The following is a 16,187-nucleotide window of genomic DNA, read 5'->3' as shown; positions in this document are numbered from 1 at the left end:
TTACAAACTGTACATACAACTCACCTCCCTAGGCTTTCTATGGTCTTCTGTCAAATGGCGCTCTCTTCATACGACGGCATAGGGACATTGTAGGTTAAATACAAAATGTGGGAGCCAGGGGTGGAGGGTTCATGAATTTACAAGAAAAAAAAATACATTTTCTGATATTGAAATCACAAATTTCAGAGAGAAAAAAATGTTTCGATAGCAAACTTTATCTGGGACCATAGAGAGCCTGGGGAGGGGACAGTATCCATTCATATCGTTTTTGGGTGAACTATGCTTTTAATATGTTGTATCTCAATTGTACATCAATTTGAACAAAAACAAGAATTTCCCATTTCTGCATATATGCTGGACTAATATAAGTTTAATACAGACCATACATGTTGATGTAGTTTCCAGTGGACTGAATCAGGATAGCTGTTAACCCGTTTCTAGTCTTAGTGCTAAGCTAAGCTAACCGGCTGCTGGCTGTAGCCTTATTTTTTACAGTCAAAACAATTGAGAGTGGTGTCAGTCTTCTCATCTCACTCTCCTCCCGTCTCACCCCAAATGTCAAACTATTCGGTAAATCGTACGGTGCAGACTTGTCCTGGGCAACAGCTTAGACTCCTTATTTTGTCTGTTATCCTCACAAGGAGTAAAACTGTTCAACAATGTTAACTGAACATAAAAGGGTACATCATATACAATGTGTTATTGTAGATACTTGATGTTCTATACTGCAGTATTTACATATAAAGGAATCAAATCCGGTAAGAAAAGAAGCGTACATTTCTTACCTTAGTTCTAGCTTCACATTTACGTACATGGTGACATTGTCGTTTTGAAATCACCAGCCAAGTACAAATACATCATTGTTATATTTGAACATGTTTCATCTATATACCCATCAGAAGAGTTTATTTATCTACATAAATATTTATGAAATAAGGTTGTTGCTTTGCAAGAATTTAGACGTTAGAGAGGTTTTATCATTTGTTCCTGCTGCTATGTAATTATCTAGATTGCCATTAAAGTGACTGTCTCAACTAAGCTCTCAAGTCTCTGCATTTGTCATTTTTATTGAATATATTTATACAAAAACAAAATTGTCATCTGAAGTGGTTTTTAATGCTTCTTGACATTTTAGTTCATTATAAATTCTATGTATGCATTTGTACTGTAAACCCCGAAAAGCACTCAATCAAAGGCCTGTTTATCTGTATGCATGCAGAGTCACACCGGCTAGTGCAGTACGGCCCTTAGTCATGCTTACCAACATAAGGTAAGGTATAAACATGTATGTGATCACGTCAGCAGACACCATAATATTAAGCTAACTTTCAATAGTAAAATGCTACATCAGCAATACATTTCTAGTTCTAACAGGAGAGATGTTGAGTTATGATAGCACGCAAGGATTACTTTCACGTTTTGAGAAATTTGTGTGTGTGACTGAGGTGACAGCATGACCGAAACATTCTATTTTTAAATCATATCTCATAAAGTTGAGACACTGGAGGTTAACAAAAATACGTTATTCTAGTTTTAAGTCTCAGGTCAACACAGCAGCGGATATAAAGTGATGAAGTCTTCCTGAAGGCGAGTAAAGAAAACACTGGTCTTGTGATGGAGCCACTATAGTTTTTCATCATTAATGTCATTAACAATTGATCTTTCATATGCTCAGTATAGCTGTCATCAAGTTAGAGAGCTCACCTTTTATTAAACCTCCACTGAAGGCTGCATGAAACTGCTCATTGACTGAAGCAAAGAAAAGTTTTTAAACTTTTATTATAATTGATACATACAAATGATTCATCTATTTCATAAACTGTTTGTAATAAATGCAAATTCATAAAAAAGACTATTAGCTCAAGTTAAAATAAATTACATACAATTAAACAATGATGAAAGGAATGTCCCTGATGCTATCACTGCAGATAATACAATTACATATGTGGCTGTCACAAAGAAATTACAAGCAATTAAGAAAATTGGCAGTAGTTTTATGTTCACGTGAGCATTTTGCTGACATTCCACTTAAAATCTCCATTTTAGCTTTTGGATTTGTAGATATTCATCTGGTATGATGTGCAGCTGTCCTCATCGTGTACAAACATCATCATTGCACTGCAAGAGAAGGTGCAGGACAAGTCAAGTCAGTTTTATTTATATAGCCTAATATCACCAATTAAAAATGTGCCTCAGAGAGCGTTACAATCTGTACATCCTCTCTGTCCTTTGACCATTCAGAGAAGGAAAATAATCACCCGCCCAAAACAAATGTGATCAGGAAAAAAAGAAAAGAAAGAAACCTAAAGAAAAGCAACTGAGGAGGGATCCGTCTCCTTGGACAGACAGACGTGTAATAGACAGGTGTAGAGAATAATTACAGTATAGACAATCTATATGAAAATATGATACAATTGAACATATATGAAGAAAAGGGATACGGGAGGATGTCAAGCAAGGTAGGTAAGGCTGAACAGCTCACTGCATAGCAAGTGTTTTACAATATAATGCAAGAATATGGATTGCTGTAGGATCACGCATTGCCCGCTTCACTGAATGTGTTTCTATGGATCCCAAGTCTCTGAAATGAAGTGGAAGAAATTGTGTACTGAAAAAAGGAAAGTATTTTACTCTCTTTTTTTCCAGGGACAATGCTGATCAAATGGGATTTTTTTTTTTTAATGAGCTAGATTTAGCATAACAGAGCTATTTCCTGTTGTCCCTGGTTTCATGTCTATTCCCAAAACGCTCATGTAAAAAACTTTTAAAGCTTTTTTGGGGCATTTTGCCTTCACAAGGTAGAAAGGTCGTCAGGAAACATGGTGAGAAACAGGATCGTAATGAGGATGTCGCGGGTAAGTATTTGTGTCGACTAGGCCACCATGAAGCCCAATGTTGCCGACTTTCCCAACTTATCTGCGAGTTACGTACAGATAAGGTGATAGCCGAGTAGCACTCCAATTATAGGACAGGGGCCCATGTTAGACGTCTTGTTTATGGGGCCTCACAATCATTGTGCTGAAATTAAGATAAAGCGTTTACTGCAAAGAAATGTAGTGAAGTAAAGTAAACAGATGTAAACAAGCTCTATCAGCTGTTTGAACAGGAAAGGTTTGAACAAGAAGACAATCGTCTGTATTATCCGTACCAGACGATGACTTCATTCTGGCAACAAGGCTTTAACTTTTTCAGGGCCTCTTCCACACAAGCAATGTCAGATAGCTTGTGACTCGCATTCGTTTCTGCCACCTTTTGACCCCTCAGAAATAAACGAGGTCTATTCCATCCCGGGGCTGTGGCGATGACATTCGTTCGTCTTCACACAGATCACGTGGAAGCCATACTGTACATGCTGCAAAAGCTCTGACATGGTGAGTCTTGTGGGAAGCGAGCAACAGAGCCAGGGGGCGTGGGCGTTGAAGACCATGTGCTGGATGTCGTGGGCATGCTGAAAGCCCCGATGATCACAGGACAGAACCTCTGGTGCTCTGGACACAAGATATTATGTCCGTGACCCCTGAACGATTTCTATCTTATATTGGATTCTATGGCATAGAACAGGGACTGCATTATAAATGGTAGTTTCTATTTTCCAAACTTGAATCAAACACAAGGCTCATTCTCTCTTCATAAAAGATGGAACATATACTGTAGTATATTCATGTTGGAGTCTCTAAGTGGCAATCACTTGTTAAACATTAGCATGACATGAGAGAAAAGAAGATGGAATGCTATTTCATGAGGTCGAGCTAGTTTGGGTAAAACAGCGGGTAATGCCAGCGGGTATTAAAATTGATGTGTATTTTGAGTTAAATTCTGGTTCCTGGGTTGGGAACCAGTTTCTATGGAGGGGGGGGCGTGACGGCCCCTGGCTTTAAGCAGGGCCTGCAGTGGCCGTTCCCTTGTGTCTTGTCTGTGCCGTCTTGCAGGTCCCTTGTAGGCGGAGCCTCTCTGTACAATTGGGAGCACCTGGCCTGTCTCCAAGGGGTATATAGGACCTGCCTGCTGCAGTCGGCGAGCTCCTCTGTTCCTGCAGCACCATGCCTTTGTTTTGTTGAGCAATAAATGCAAACTGTTTTGTATAACAACCCGTGTGTCTCCCGTTTTGTCATGGCTCAAGAGCCGGGTCGTGACACTGGCCCTTCCTTCTCACAACATCCTACTGCACATTAAGTTGCAAAGTTGAGCATGGCCACTGCCATGATGTTAAACACATGGCAAAAGGCACAAAATGAAGGTCAACATACGCATCTGTCAATCTCAGATTCCAAAAACATTATTGAAATACCTGGCTCTAATGTGTTATGTGCAAATACTTTTACACGTAATAATACTGTAGTAATTAGAATGCGTATGGGGCATTTGTATAATAAGCTCACCGTTTGTGCTCGTAAGTGCAACTACGTACAGACTGAGAACATCAAAGGTTTGGGGGGGCTGATGACACAGACACTGACGGACCATGAAGATGGAGTAATAAGTGTGAAATTGTCTTTGAAAAGGCTTCTCTGATGCATGTGCTGCTACTGACGCACAACAGTCGGCTGGAAGAAACCGATGAAATGACATCAGTTCAGTGTGGTTTAGTACACAGTGATACCATTGTATTTAAATATTCACCATGCAGGTTAAAGATCACTCAAAAGGTGAAGAGGGGGAGTAAAGAAGACAGAGGAAGGACATGAATAATGGAAGATGGTAAATAGTGTGCATCTTTTCTTGTTTGTGGGATGTCTTACCACTGGCATCTGTCCTGCTTTTGCTTTGGATGAGATACCCAACGCTTTGGAAATATCCTCCAGAGGTGCGCGGTCTCCTGGTGAATCCTGGATAAAGTGCAAGAGGATCTTTTCTCCACCTTTGTAGGGCAAAATATATTTTGGAGAAATCAGCAACAGGAAGCAGCTTGCTGACTTTATCCATTACAATCAAAGATTATTATGAATGTGCTTCGGTGAACTCATGAATTATAAAAGCAGTTATAAAACACAGCATTCAATTCAATACTGAATGCATATTTCATATCCAGGTGTTACTGGTGATAAAAAAAAGAGGCGAACAAATGAAAAAGAAATAAGTCCTGTGCAATAAAGTTTGGTTTTACATCTAAGCTTTAATTAAAAACGTTTGAGTAGTTAAGAACTAAATAGTCTCAGATAGCTAAAGCTTTTTATAGCTAAAGCTCCTTCTAGCCGTTAGGCGCTCGAAGAGGAGAAATGCTGAGGATGACCTGCAATCTACTTCCTCCAGCTGATTTCTTCCCATGAGAACAAGCTGCCCATAAAAGAGAGCACACGAGTAGATGTGGTTGAATCTCATCTTAGTTTTCCTACTGCTGTGCTGTAAATTATGTTGGTCTGACTGTGCCTCTCCACTCCACGTTAAAAAACGTCTCTTCTGCATCCAACACACAACTGTATATTTGGATGGTTACATTTATTGAGTAGTGTAATCTTTATACTTGTGTGGATAGGAGAAATAAAAGACGTGAGGAAAGTCGACGGCCCTGGAGAGCACTGAAGTCGCTAGAGGGTGTGGTGTGGTTTGAGCTACAATGATGTGATGCAGCATTGCCCTCTAGAGGAGAGACTGCAAAAATGCATTGCTTTGACCATTTATATACCTAACTAATACCCCCTCTGGTGTGTTTTGACTGTACCTTTGGCCACAATGAGCATGCCTCCGCTCTGGAGCAGATCTCCTGAGAAGTTTCCCTTGATGCCTTCAGCATTGGCCTGCATACAGCACAGAAAACAGGCAGTCAGAGTGTCAATCAGGGTCTCAGCAACTTTACCCCTTCTCCTGTGACCACACATATGAGCCGTGAAGTAATTATATAGCCGTGAAGCTACATACCTTTGCAGCTGCATCTCGTACTTTCTTCCCCAAAGCAGCAGGTACCACACTCAAGGCTGTGTATCTGAGTGTGAAGACACACGGTTTCTCAATTACATGTCATCACAAGGCAGCTAATATTTCACAAAGGAGAGAAGATTAGCATGAGCAGTATTAGCTAATAACCCTATCATATTTGATTAATCGTTGTGGTTCAAAAGTATGCGATTGAAGTTAAGATCATCTTTGACAAATGAAGCATGAAACAGCTTCTCTATTACACAAAGGGAATGTGGATTTACTCACCTTTTAAAGCCCAAATCCTTGTAGCTTGTCTTGTGTTCATCAACATAAATGGCTAAAAGAAGATGATGATAGATGGTCATTTACAATCTTACAAAAGAACCGGCTGTTAAAAGTGATGAGCTCAATAAGCGTGTCTGAATCCTTGTGACTAGAGATGCACCGATACAGCCGTCAGCCCGATACCGACTCAAATAGCTGGATCTGGTGTCAGGTATCAGTATTTTCATAAACAATATTTATGTCTATGCATTTATATGTTACATTACGTTTAGTTTTACAAAGCAATGTTTTACTCAAGCCTGCATGTTGCCTGACACATAAAAGAATGATCCCAGTCTCGTCCACACAGTGAGACATACAGCTAAATAATTCAACACTTTTATTGGATCTGTACTCGATTTCATCCGAAACCCTGGTGTCGGTTTCTGGACTGAAAACGTCAAGTCGGTGCATCCCTACTAATGTTTCTGCTACATAGTTTGGTTGTGCAAGAGTGACGATGCAGCTGTTCAAAAGTTACAACGAGCTAAGTTGAAGTAAAACGGTGCAGATTTTTTTTATACCCGACTAGAATTTAAATTCATAGGTGCTAGGTTTGTGAACATGACAATAGAGCAGTGTTTGTCTTAGATGAGTAAGTACTGCTTACATCCTTTGAAGAACCCTCCTTCCATGAACTCCTTCAGCCCAAACTCCTCTGGTCCAACCCCCACCAGTGCCACACCGCCGGCTCTCAGGTCCGGCTCTAGCTTGCTGATCTCTGTTGCCATCCACCGACACACCTGACAGCCAAACCTGCGCAGGAAGAACACCACCACCGGCTGATCCTGCCACAGGGACTGGAGCTCTACACTCTGAAACACACACACACACACACACAGAGGGGGAAAGAAAGACTCACAGTGAAGCCATAAAAACATGCAAAGCACAGGTGGCAAATAAAAAAGGAAGGGCATGGATAGATTCTACTCATCTGTGAAATCACACTTCATAGATTTGAACAGAGCAATATCATGATTTGAATTCACATGCTTTTCATCATGCCATCATTATGTCCCCCCCTTGAGGCCTCATTTGACACCAATTATGTCAATGCTGTGAGGTAATGGCAGGTTTGATACAGCAGGTCTCAGCGGGGATTCTCTGTGGGGAACCAGTCAATCTAACAGCACGACTTTAGAGTCGAAGAGAGCACCTTTACATACAAACCAGTGGACCGAATGAAATATGAGGAAAGGTCAAAGGAGTGCAATTAGCTTTCTAACCAAACCGTCGCCTATAGCTTTACAGCTTACCTCTCCAGTTTCACCGCTCTTTAACAAGTTCTTTCCGAGTTGAACGAGGTCGACGTTTGCCATTTTCTACGGTTAACCTCCACTGACTGCACTGGCTGAACAAAGCTACAAGAAATGTAGAGTTTTCCTTCAGAACATAATCGTATAACGTTGCAGTAGTAGCAATATATGTAAGTAACGCACGCACAACAGTTACAAAACATCTGCATCCGGATACGCCCACTTAGCACTGACGTCCAATCAGATTCTGGTGTCGCTGAAAGTTAGCCAATTACAGCGCGCAGTGTGTGTGTGTGTGTGTGTGTGTGTGTGTGTGTGTGTGTGTGTGTGTGTGTGTGTGTGTGTGGAATGGGGGCGGGGCCTCGGAAGGGCAACTGTCTGCACGTGCATCTTACCTTTTAAAATCAACCAATTCTGAATTTTTCATAAGAGCAAACATCAGCTATTTTATTGATTTTTTTTCTACATTTACTGGTTTCTCTCCACTAGCACCACACATGAAAACAGTTTAAACATGAACTCTAAGTGGTGACTGATTATTGAACATATTCAGCTTTTTATAATGCAGGCGTAAACAAGGTGTGTAGGTGAGTTCAAAGGTAACACGATTTATTGCATGGCCTTTGTTTGCGTTTTATAGCTGCTAGTTTGCACCATCTGTCTGTTTTCCATTAACCCCTGAGTCAACCAGAGCCATTTGGATCTGTTGTTTTAACCCGTTTGGTTCAGTGACAATGAATTCAATACATCAGTGTCTTAGCTGTTGTTGCCATCCCTCAGTATCAAATTGCACAACCTGCAGGCCAGACCTTAAGTCAAATAGATACGAGATGAGCCTGCTGTCAGAGGTGGCCCTTAATAAATCACACAAGTATTTCTACCGCTGCATCCTGATATAGGATATGAAATGAAATCAAGGTATCTAGAAGTTTTAATTATCAATATTATTAACTATCCATCCATCTCAGAAAGTTCAACAAAATCCACTTGGAAGAGAAGAAGGCAAGAAAATAACCTTTAGCCTCACAGCAATCTGCCCCTCTACTGACACACCTTCTCTGCCTCGTCTAACTGGAACCATCAGGTTTACATAAGGTTAGCCAAACCGATTCAAACCATTCAACAACGAATGAAATGCACACCCATGGGTGCATTTACTGCATGTCATATAGCAGGACAAGCACAGGTGTAATTGATCAAATTAAAAAAGGACTGAACTCTATTTCGGTGAGCTAGTTTCAGGGTTGTGGAATTGTCACGGTTTATGGGACAGTTGATGGAACTGACACCTCGTTAATGAAATTGGTGTCACCTTTGCTTTTCCAGACAAATCCTCCTCCTTTCTACACATTGACAGTGCTCTCTCACCAGACCTAATCATGCACACCTGTTTTCACTGTCACTGATTGAACAGAAGATGCACAACTTAAATACACACGTTATTTTTTCTATTATAGCTGAATTAAAATTGTATTGCTAATGTTATATTACAGTCTCCTCTTTTTTTACACTTCAAAGATATTGGTTGTATTATGTATTTCCTTGATCTTGCATGTCTTGCAAATTTTGTGACTTTATAAGTTTTATTCATTTGAGTGACAATATTATTCTAAATACTTTTTCATCACATATTGCATACACATTATTTAACAATTCATTGTTTCAGAGAAAAATGTATTTAACCCAGCTTTCCTGTTTGGTCTTAAAGAAGCTATATGGTTGTAAAAAAAGAAAAAGTGTGTTACTCTGCACTATTTGACAATTTCATATGCAGCTTGTTCACGTCTTCATTTACTCTCTATGATGTTTAGACAGTGAAACATTCAAACCCACCATTTTAATGAATATTCTAGATTTCTTTGTCCCTCACACTATATGTACATTTCCTCAAAGTACAGCCTGAAATATTTGGTATCTTGACTAACATTTTAAATAAACTTGTGGAAGTTTGAACAATGTTTAGCTGCATAACATGAGTTTGTAATGACTGACCCACCGAGGTTTAAGGTGTTAAACAACTGAAGACCCTCTAGTATTACATATAATCTGTTTATTGTTCTGGAGGCATCTCTTGATCTGGAGCATTAAGTGAAGCATGTGTTTTAGGTTTATAAACCAAATATCTAACACATTTTGCAAAGTGCTTGCAAGAGAAGTATATATCTGTGCCCCTCTAACACAACAAATATTCAGTCAATAAACATAATTTACTGACTATTATCATCTTACTTCAGCTCTGAAGTACACTATATTCAAGGAGATGGACGGACAGTTGTTTTTTTCAGCGGTGAACGTCCGCGGTGCTGATGTTGCAGGGAGGGACGTGACGTCACGGCAGAGACCGGGATGAAGAGGCGAAGGAGGAGATGAGAAGAGGGGGAAGGAGAAGGGACGAAATGAGAGAGCGGGGGGATGACTGCACGAAAAGGGGAAAAAAACAAAAACAAAACAACAATCATGTCTCCCGTAATTCATCCTTCGTTCTTTTATAAATCACAATGCGTGGTCTATTCACCTAGTATGCTGCAATAAATGACGAGCCTCCCCGTTAAGGTAATTATCATCTTTCACGTTTCAATGTGCACGCCTGCATCAGCTTCTAACACAGTTAAGTCGATTGTGTGATCTTCACATTAAGGACCAAATGTCAATTCGAGGATATATCGAGGTTTATTAGAAGAAAAGACGGGACAAAAAGCCCAATCGATCGGAGCTACCTGGCTACATGTAGGATCTATAGTCAAATGTTTAGTTTAAATCTGAGAGATAATGATACGTAATCCTTCTAACTGCCTCATAAGCCATCATTGTGACCCTCAGCGGCTCCATTGTGACCGATTTGAGCTTCCTCCATGAAATATTAAAATGGAAACAGCTTCACGAGAGCGCTGCCGCATACTACCCTGCTGTAGTCAGCCACGCCGAGCACATGGGTTTTTGCGCACAACACTAACATGCGCATTGGTTGCAGTGCGTCGTGCCCATGATCGCTGTGCCATCGCTGTCTGCTGATGACTGCAGTGTCCTCGTGGTAGCACTACAGAACCATCAGCAGCACTAAGTTACTCACGTGACCACCATGCTACGTTATGATGATCTTGAACGACCTCTAATGCGTAAAATCAACCCCATACAAGTCTGAACTTAACAATGTGTGTCACCCTTATGTAGCAGTGTAAGCTGGCTTGAGAGAAATGTCATCTCCAGGCATGGGCACCCCCAGTGACCCCCTTTTGGCCAGTCCAGGAGGGAGGTTACCCACGGCTCAGGAAGGTCTCTGGAGGAGCTCACTCTCCAAAACCGCCAGCTTCCCAACGTCCGCCACCCGGCACCTCAGTCACCGAGCCAACAACTTCCAAAGACAGCCAAAGCGCCGGAAGCTGATTAGACCTTCACCACCTCCGCCGCCCAACACACCCTGTCCCCTGGACCAGCTGGACCTCAGTGAGCTTCCCCCAAGGCGTACCTTCCAAGAGTTGCTCTTCAATGGCTGCGTCCTGTTTGGTATTGAATTCAGCTATGCCATGGAAACGGCTTATGTGACTCCTGTGCTGCTACAGATGGGCTTGCCTGATCAATTCTACAGCTTGGTGTGGTTTATTAGCCCAATTCTGGGTAAGTGAACAGCAAGCCAGGGATATGTGATACATTATCTTGTGATTTTGAGTTGCAATAAGTTTTGTGCAGTACTTAAGACTCTAACTTCGTCCTCTGTCTTTGGTTTAAAGGATTCCTCGTTCAGCCTCTCCTCGGAGCATGGAGTGATCGTTGTACGTCCCGGTTTGGACGAAGAAGACCTTTTATTTTTGCCTTGGCTATAGGTAAGAAAAGTATTGTGCTCAGTCAGTACAATACTAAATGTCAGTGTGTATGTAAGTATACTTGTGAAAAGTTGGGGGACTTAAGAGAGACAGATTAATGGTCAAAACTGATGCAACAGAGGCTAAGGTATCCTGACTTTTAGTCCATATTATGACATGGCAGGATTCGACGCTTCTCCGTAATGCAACTCAAATACACATCTTTTGTTAGATCTTTCCTGCTTGGTTATTGCAAATGTCTCCCAAACTTCACAGCCCAGTGATAAACAGGTTTACTGTTAAGATTTGCATTTCATAAGCCCACACCGAGATGCCTCGTTGATGTCACATGAATATTTGACAAAGCTCCTCCAGAGCCACAGAAGACATTATACCACAGCTTTGCACTGCTCTCCATGCCTAGTGAATTGACTGTAAACTCGGAGGAGGGTAGGTTAACGCTCACCCGCTGAATTTTCAGTTGAACCTTACTTTCCTCCTTCTTAGGGGCTCTGTTTGGTCTAACCCTGGTGCTGAACGGGCGGGACATTGGAGTTGCGCTGGCTGACACTGCATCCAATCACAAGTGGGGAATTGTTCTGACGGTGTGTGGTGTGGTCCTGATGGACTTCAGTGCAGATTCAGCCGACAACCCGAGCCACGCCTACATGATGGATGTGTGCAGTCCAGAGGACCAGGATCGGGGGCTGAACATCCATGCACTACTGGCAGGTAAGAAAACACTTTACACAGTACAAACTCAGGGTTGCTTTATGATTACACAGTGGAAGCTATAACTTGAATTCCTTATAATTTGGAGAAAGAAGACCTAAAATAAAGCTTTAAGACATTACCAATGTATTCTTTGTTGTTTCTTAATCTTGCTCTGCAGGACTAGGAGGGGGATTTGGCTACATTGTGGGTGGCATCAACTGGGACCAGACACAATTTGGAAGGTCGATGGGAGGTCAACTGCGGGTCATATACCTGTTTACGAGTATCACTTTGGTGTTCGCCACAGCCATGACTCTGATGAGTATCCCCGAGCGGCGGCTACCAAAGAACAAAAACTCCGGCAAAGCTCATCTAAAAAGCCCCAGCCTCGCCCTTCCTCCCTCTCCTCCCGTTCCCCCAGCTTTGGGACTGGATGAGGAAGACGAGGACGGTCTTTACAGCTACAATTTTCCAACGTCTCACCTATATAACTCTGACCCTCTTGCCCATTCTTGCAGTGCCAATGCAAGGCTCTGTGCTGGCCTCACTAGCCCCATATCGCCCATGAGCCCCCTCACTCCGAAATATGGCAGCTTTATTAGTAGGGACAGCTCGCTCACTGGCATCAATGACTTTGCCTCTTCATTAGGAACCTCCTATATAGACAGTGTGCTCATAAACTGCTACACAGGTCAGCAGACACCACAAGCCTCTGCCAATTCCACCACTGTGCCCCTGCCTCCTGGGGACTCTCCTCCTCCCGACGAGTCCACGCAGGGAGCAGGGAGCCATCCTGCAGGACAGACCCAGGTCGACGTGGAGTCTCATCCAGCTGGGGAAGCTCAGGATGCAGAAGCGCCCCAGCCTGAGGGAGAAGCACAATCTCAGGTCACAGCTGGGGCTCAGCCTGGTGCAGGATCACATAGAGGCTCTTCTGCTGGTATCCTGAAGCGACCCCAGAGTCTTGCACTAATGGAGGACCCCATTGCAACCCAGATTGTTGGGCTGGAGAACGGACGCAGGAGAACAGTGACCTTCAGCCAGCAGGTCCGGACACATATTACGGAAACGATAGAAGCTGTTTAGTCAGTAGAAGCCACCACAGCGTTTCTAAACACTGTGTCTTTCTTTTTCTGATGAAGGTTGCAAACATTCTGCTGAATGGGGTGCGCTATGAGAGTGACCTGAGCGAGAATGTCGAGACTGGAGAGTCGCAATTGTCAATAAGGCTGCTGTGTGTAGCCATCTACAGGATGCCTCCCTCGCTGCGGAGTTTATGCACTAATCATTTCCTGGGTGAGAATTATCACCATTTATGATTTGGTGCACATAAAACCCTATAACACTGTAAAAACGGCCTGGCTTGTATTTAATATTAACTAATTGTCTCTCTCTAGGCTGGCTGTCCTTTGAAGGCATGCTGCTTTTCTACACTGACTTCATGGGGGAGGTTGTGTTTGAAGGAGACCCCAAAGCACCCCACGACTCTGAGGCTTACCAACGGTACAACGCTGGTGTTAGCATGGGCTGCTGGGGCATGTGCATCTATGCATTCAGTGCTGCTTTCTATTCAGGTAAGCTACACTCGCAATACCCACATGTTTGGGTTGTTAGTGCAGCGCCATTATTTTGTCTTCCTTTCCTTGGTAATCTTTATATATGTGCCTTCTGTTTCTCTCTTGGGATTCTTCTTCTTCTTTCAGCCATATTGGAGAAACTGGAGGAGCGTTTCTCTCTTCGCACTCTATATTTTTTTGCCTACCTGGCGTTCGGTTTGGGCACGGGCCTGGCCACACTCTCCACCAACCTCTACGTGGTACTTTCTCTCTGTGTCACCTATGGGGTGCTCTTCTCTTCTCTATGCACGCTGCCTTACTCTCTGCTGTGTGAATACTACCAGAGCCCTCAGGTCAGTATCTAGATATGGAGCATCATGATCTTTTGCTTACTTCAAGGAATAGTTAAACGTTTTGGTTTAGAGTTAGATTAGAAGATCTATCTCACTCACACGTTTGTACAGTAAATATGAAGCCAGAGCCAGCAGCTTAGCTTAGCACAAATACTTTGTTTCCCTGTTTGCAGTCTTAATGCAAATGTGAAATAGCCAAATGCTGGCTGTCGCTGTATATATAGAGCACAGGCATGAGTGGTATCAATCTTCTCGTCTAAATCTCAGAAAGAACGCGCATAATCGTACGTCTCAAAAATGTTTAACTACTCCTTCAACGCTGTAGTGATTTGTGGTGCACTACAGAGGATGACCATATACGTAAACTGTTTGCTTATGTTCCTCAGTTTTGTGGCTCATCGGAAGAAGGGACCAAACGAGGGATGGGGGTGGACATCTCCCTGCTCAGCTGCCAGTATTTCCTGGCACAGATCCTGGTCTCTGTGGCGATGGGACCTCTGACCTCACTGGTGGGTGGGGCCCAGGGAGTGATGTACTTTTCAAGCCTGATGTCATTCGTGGGCTGCGTGTACTCCTCTCTCTTCGTGGTGTACCATCTCCCCCCCCCTGAGGGTGAGCCCCCCGATAGCGAGACCCAGCCACTATTGGTGCACATTTAGAAAAGTCTCTTAGTTTACTTTACCTCACACGCGCAGTTTCGACGGGGCACGTGCTCTCACACTGTTGCTTAGTGTCTTGAGTGTGTATACCTTCACAGCAGTCATAGGACAAACACACTGCACCTCCTGCAGCACATTGTACAGCACAATTCCACACATCGTTTCACACCAATCGGCACTGCTCTTCTCAGAGCTAGACAGACAGACAGACAGACATTGGCCACTGCTCTAATATGTGTATACATGACCAGTGTGTTCATGCAGTGTGTGTGCCCATGCATTTTTTCCTAACTTTTGCAAACGAATGTGTGACCTTTTTGAATGCAGTGTGGGATAAATGGATGAGAGAGAGGGAGAGAGAGAGAGAGAGAGAGAGAGAGGATAGATAAGCCTAAACTGTTCTTCTGATTCTTTGCTGTAAGATCTTGCATCATCTTTTCTTGCTTGTTTGTGTTCAGTATAGAAATGTTGATCACTACGCACAAGCTAACCACAGCTTCCCCCCTCTATTTCTTCCTTTTATCAGTTGCCTAACGTCTGCATGAGCTGCAATGTAATCTCTCAAAACCTTTTTTTTTTTATTGTTTTGTTTGGTCATACGGCCAAGGGAATGTCTACCTGCCTGTTTCTCTGAGTTAGAATATTAGCATCACACCTTAAGCAGGTTTTGTCTGAATAAATGAATGTCCACTCACACGCACCGTTAATGCACCTTCATTAATTCAAGAGCTCTTTAATTTAGCAAACACATACTTAATATTTAAGCTGAACAACACGTAATCACTGTAACAGTCTTGAAGGGCTTCACATTGTTCTCATTTTAACAGCAGATAAAAACAACACTTCCCACAAAAAGCAATCTTTATGAGACTTACCAGTGTGTGCCATCCCTAAATTTCACACTTTGGTGCTGGTTGACTCCTAATCAAGTACCAAGTAAAAGTACAATTGCCAATTATGTACTAAAACAGCATAGAGCCATGACCAATAGGATGACACGCATACACACGCTCCTACACAAACTTTCAAAAACACAGAGAAATGTGTGCTGGTGGCAAATTCTGTCTGGGCCCTCACTAAGCCATGGTACAGCCGTGAGCTGTCACCCTACTCCAGGCCATGCCATTGTAATAATGACAGTGATTCTTGTCATTGTCAGGAAGAGGAGAAGTTGAAACTGGGGTGTGAATCAGCATTCAGTGGGAAACCGAACGAAACAGAAGAACAGCAAACAGGGAGAAGACTCATGTGAACAATGGGTAACCCTGAAGGTGGACAACACTGAAGGAAAAGACTGTGGGGGTTCAAATAGCCAGCAGCAAGTGCTTATTGTCATCATTAGGGCGCATGCTTAAGGTAGTAGGCTTCTGCTCCACCCCCGCTCGGCCCATCAACTCACTACAGTGATTATCTTACTTTTGTTAGCCAGCTTCCTCACTTCTTTTTTCCATCCTAAAGAAGCCATCTTCATCAGCACAATGGTAGTTTTTTTTTGTACATCTGTTGTGCCAGAGCAAACCGTAGGCATCGTCAGCCTCAACACAGGCACCATGTCCGACTTCAGGGCTTTAACAAAAGGTTAAGTATATAACCTGTTTTAAGCCCACCATTGTGATAAGTTTCATTGACTGGCGATGACACTGAATGCACCAACATTATGGTGCCAGTC

The 16,187-nt window shown here is 42.7% G+C and overlaps 2 protein-coding genes across 2 annotated transcripts; one reads left to right on the top strand and one right to left on the bottom strand.

Moving 5' to 3' along the window:
* Positions 1-1,762: 1,762 nt before the first annotated feature.
* On the bottom strand, positions 1,763-7,631 carry prxl2b (peroxiredoxin like 2B). The gene is made up of 7 exons (XM_079157038.1): positions 7,437-7,631; positions 6,791-6,995; positions 6,142-6,193; positions 5,857-5,920; positions 5,660-5,735; positions 4,740-4,858; positions 1,763-2,118 (listed from the first exon to the last, which is right to left on the bottom strand). The coding sequence occupies exons 1-7, from the start codon at positions 7,497-7,499 to the stop codon at positions 2,092-2,094; spliced, it is 606 nt and encodes a 201-aa protein (XP_079013164.1). The 5' UTR covers positions 7,500-7,631; the 3' UTR covers positions 1,763-2,091.
* A 2,999-nt stretch (positions 7,632-10,630) lies between these two features.
* slc45a1 (solute carrier family 45 member 1) lies at positions 10,631-14,518 on the top strand (the record flags this gene model as incomplete). The annotated part of the gene is made up of 8 exons (XM_079186636.1): positions 10,631-11,051; positions 11,165-11,257; positions 11,744-11,968; positions 12,129-12,997; positions 13,093-13,246; positions 13,348-13,524; positions 13,654-13,859; positions 14,246-14,518. The coding sequence occupies 8 exons, from the start codon at positions 10,631-10,633 to the stop codon at positions 14,516-14,518; spliced, it is 2,418 nt and encodes an 805-aa protein (XP_079042762.1).
* Positions 14,519-16,187: the final 1,669 nt, after the last annotated feature.

The sequence above is a fragment of the Pholis gunnellus genome (assembly GCF_910591455.1).
Source record: "Pholis gunnellus genome assembly, chromosome: 3".
Lineage (NCBI taxonomy): Eukaryota > Metazoa > Chordata > Actinopteri > Perciformes > Pholidae > Pholis > Pholis gunnellus.
Note: the sequence above shows the minus strand (reverse complement) of the source record. Positions and strands in the feature narration are given on the sequence as shown.

Bases quoted from the DNA above. Each gene is read 5' to 3' on its own strand.
- prxl2b (XM_079157038.1), bottom strand. From the start codon at position 7,499: ATGGCAAACGTCGACCTCGTTCAACTCGGAAAGAACTTGTTAAAGAGC. The intron at 5,736-5,856 runs GTATGTAGCTTC...TGCTGTATGCAG, and splicing joins TACGAGATGCAGCTGCAAAG to GCCAATGCTGAAGGCATCAA. The intron at 2,119-4,739 runs GTAAGACATCCC...CTTCTCTTGCAG, and splicing joins AAGCAGGACAGATGCCAGTG to TGCAATGATGATGTTTGTAC.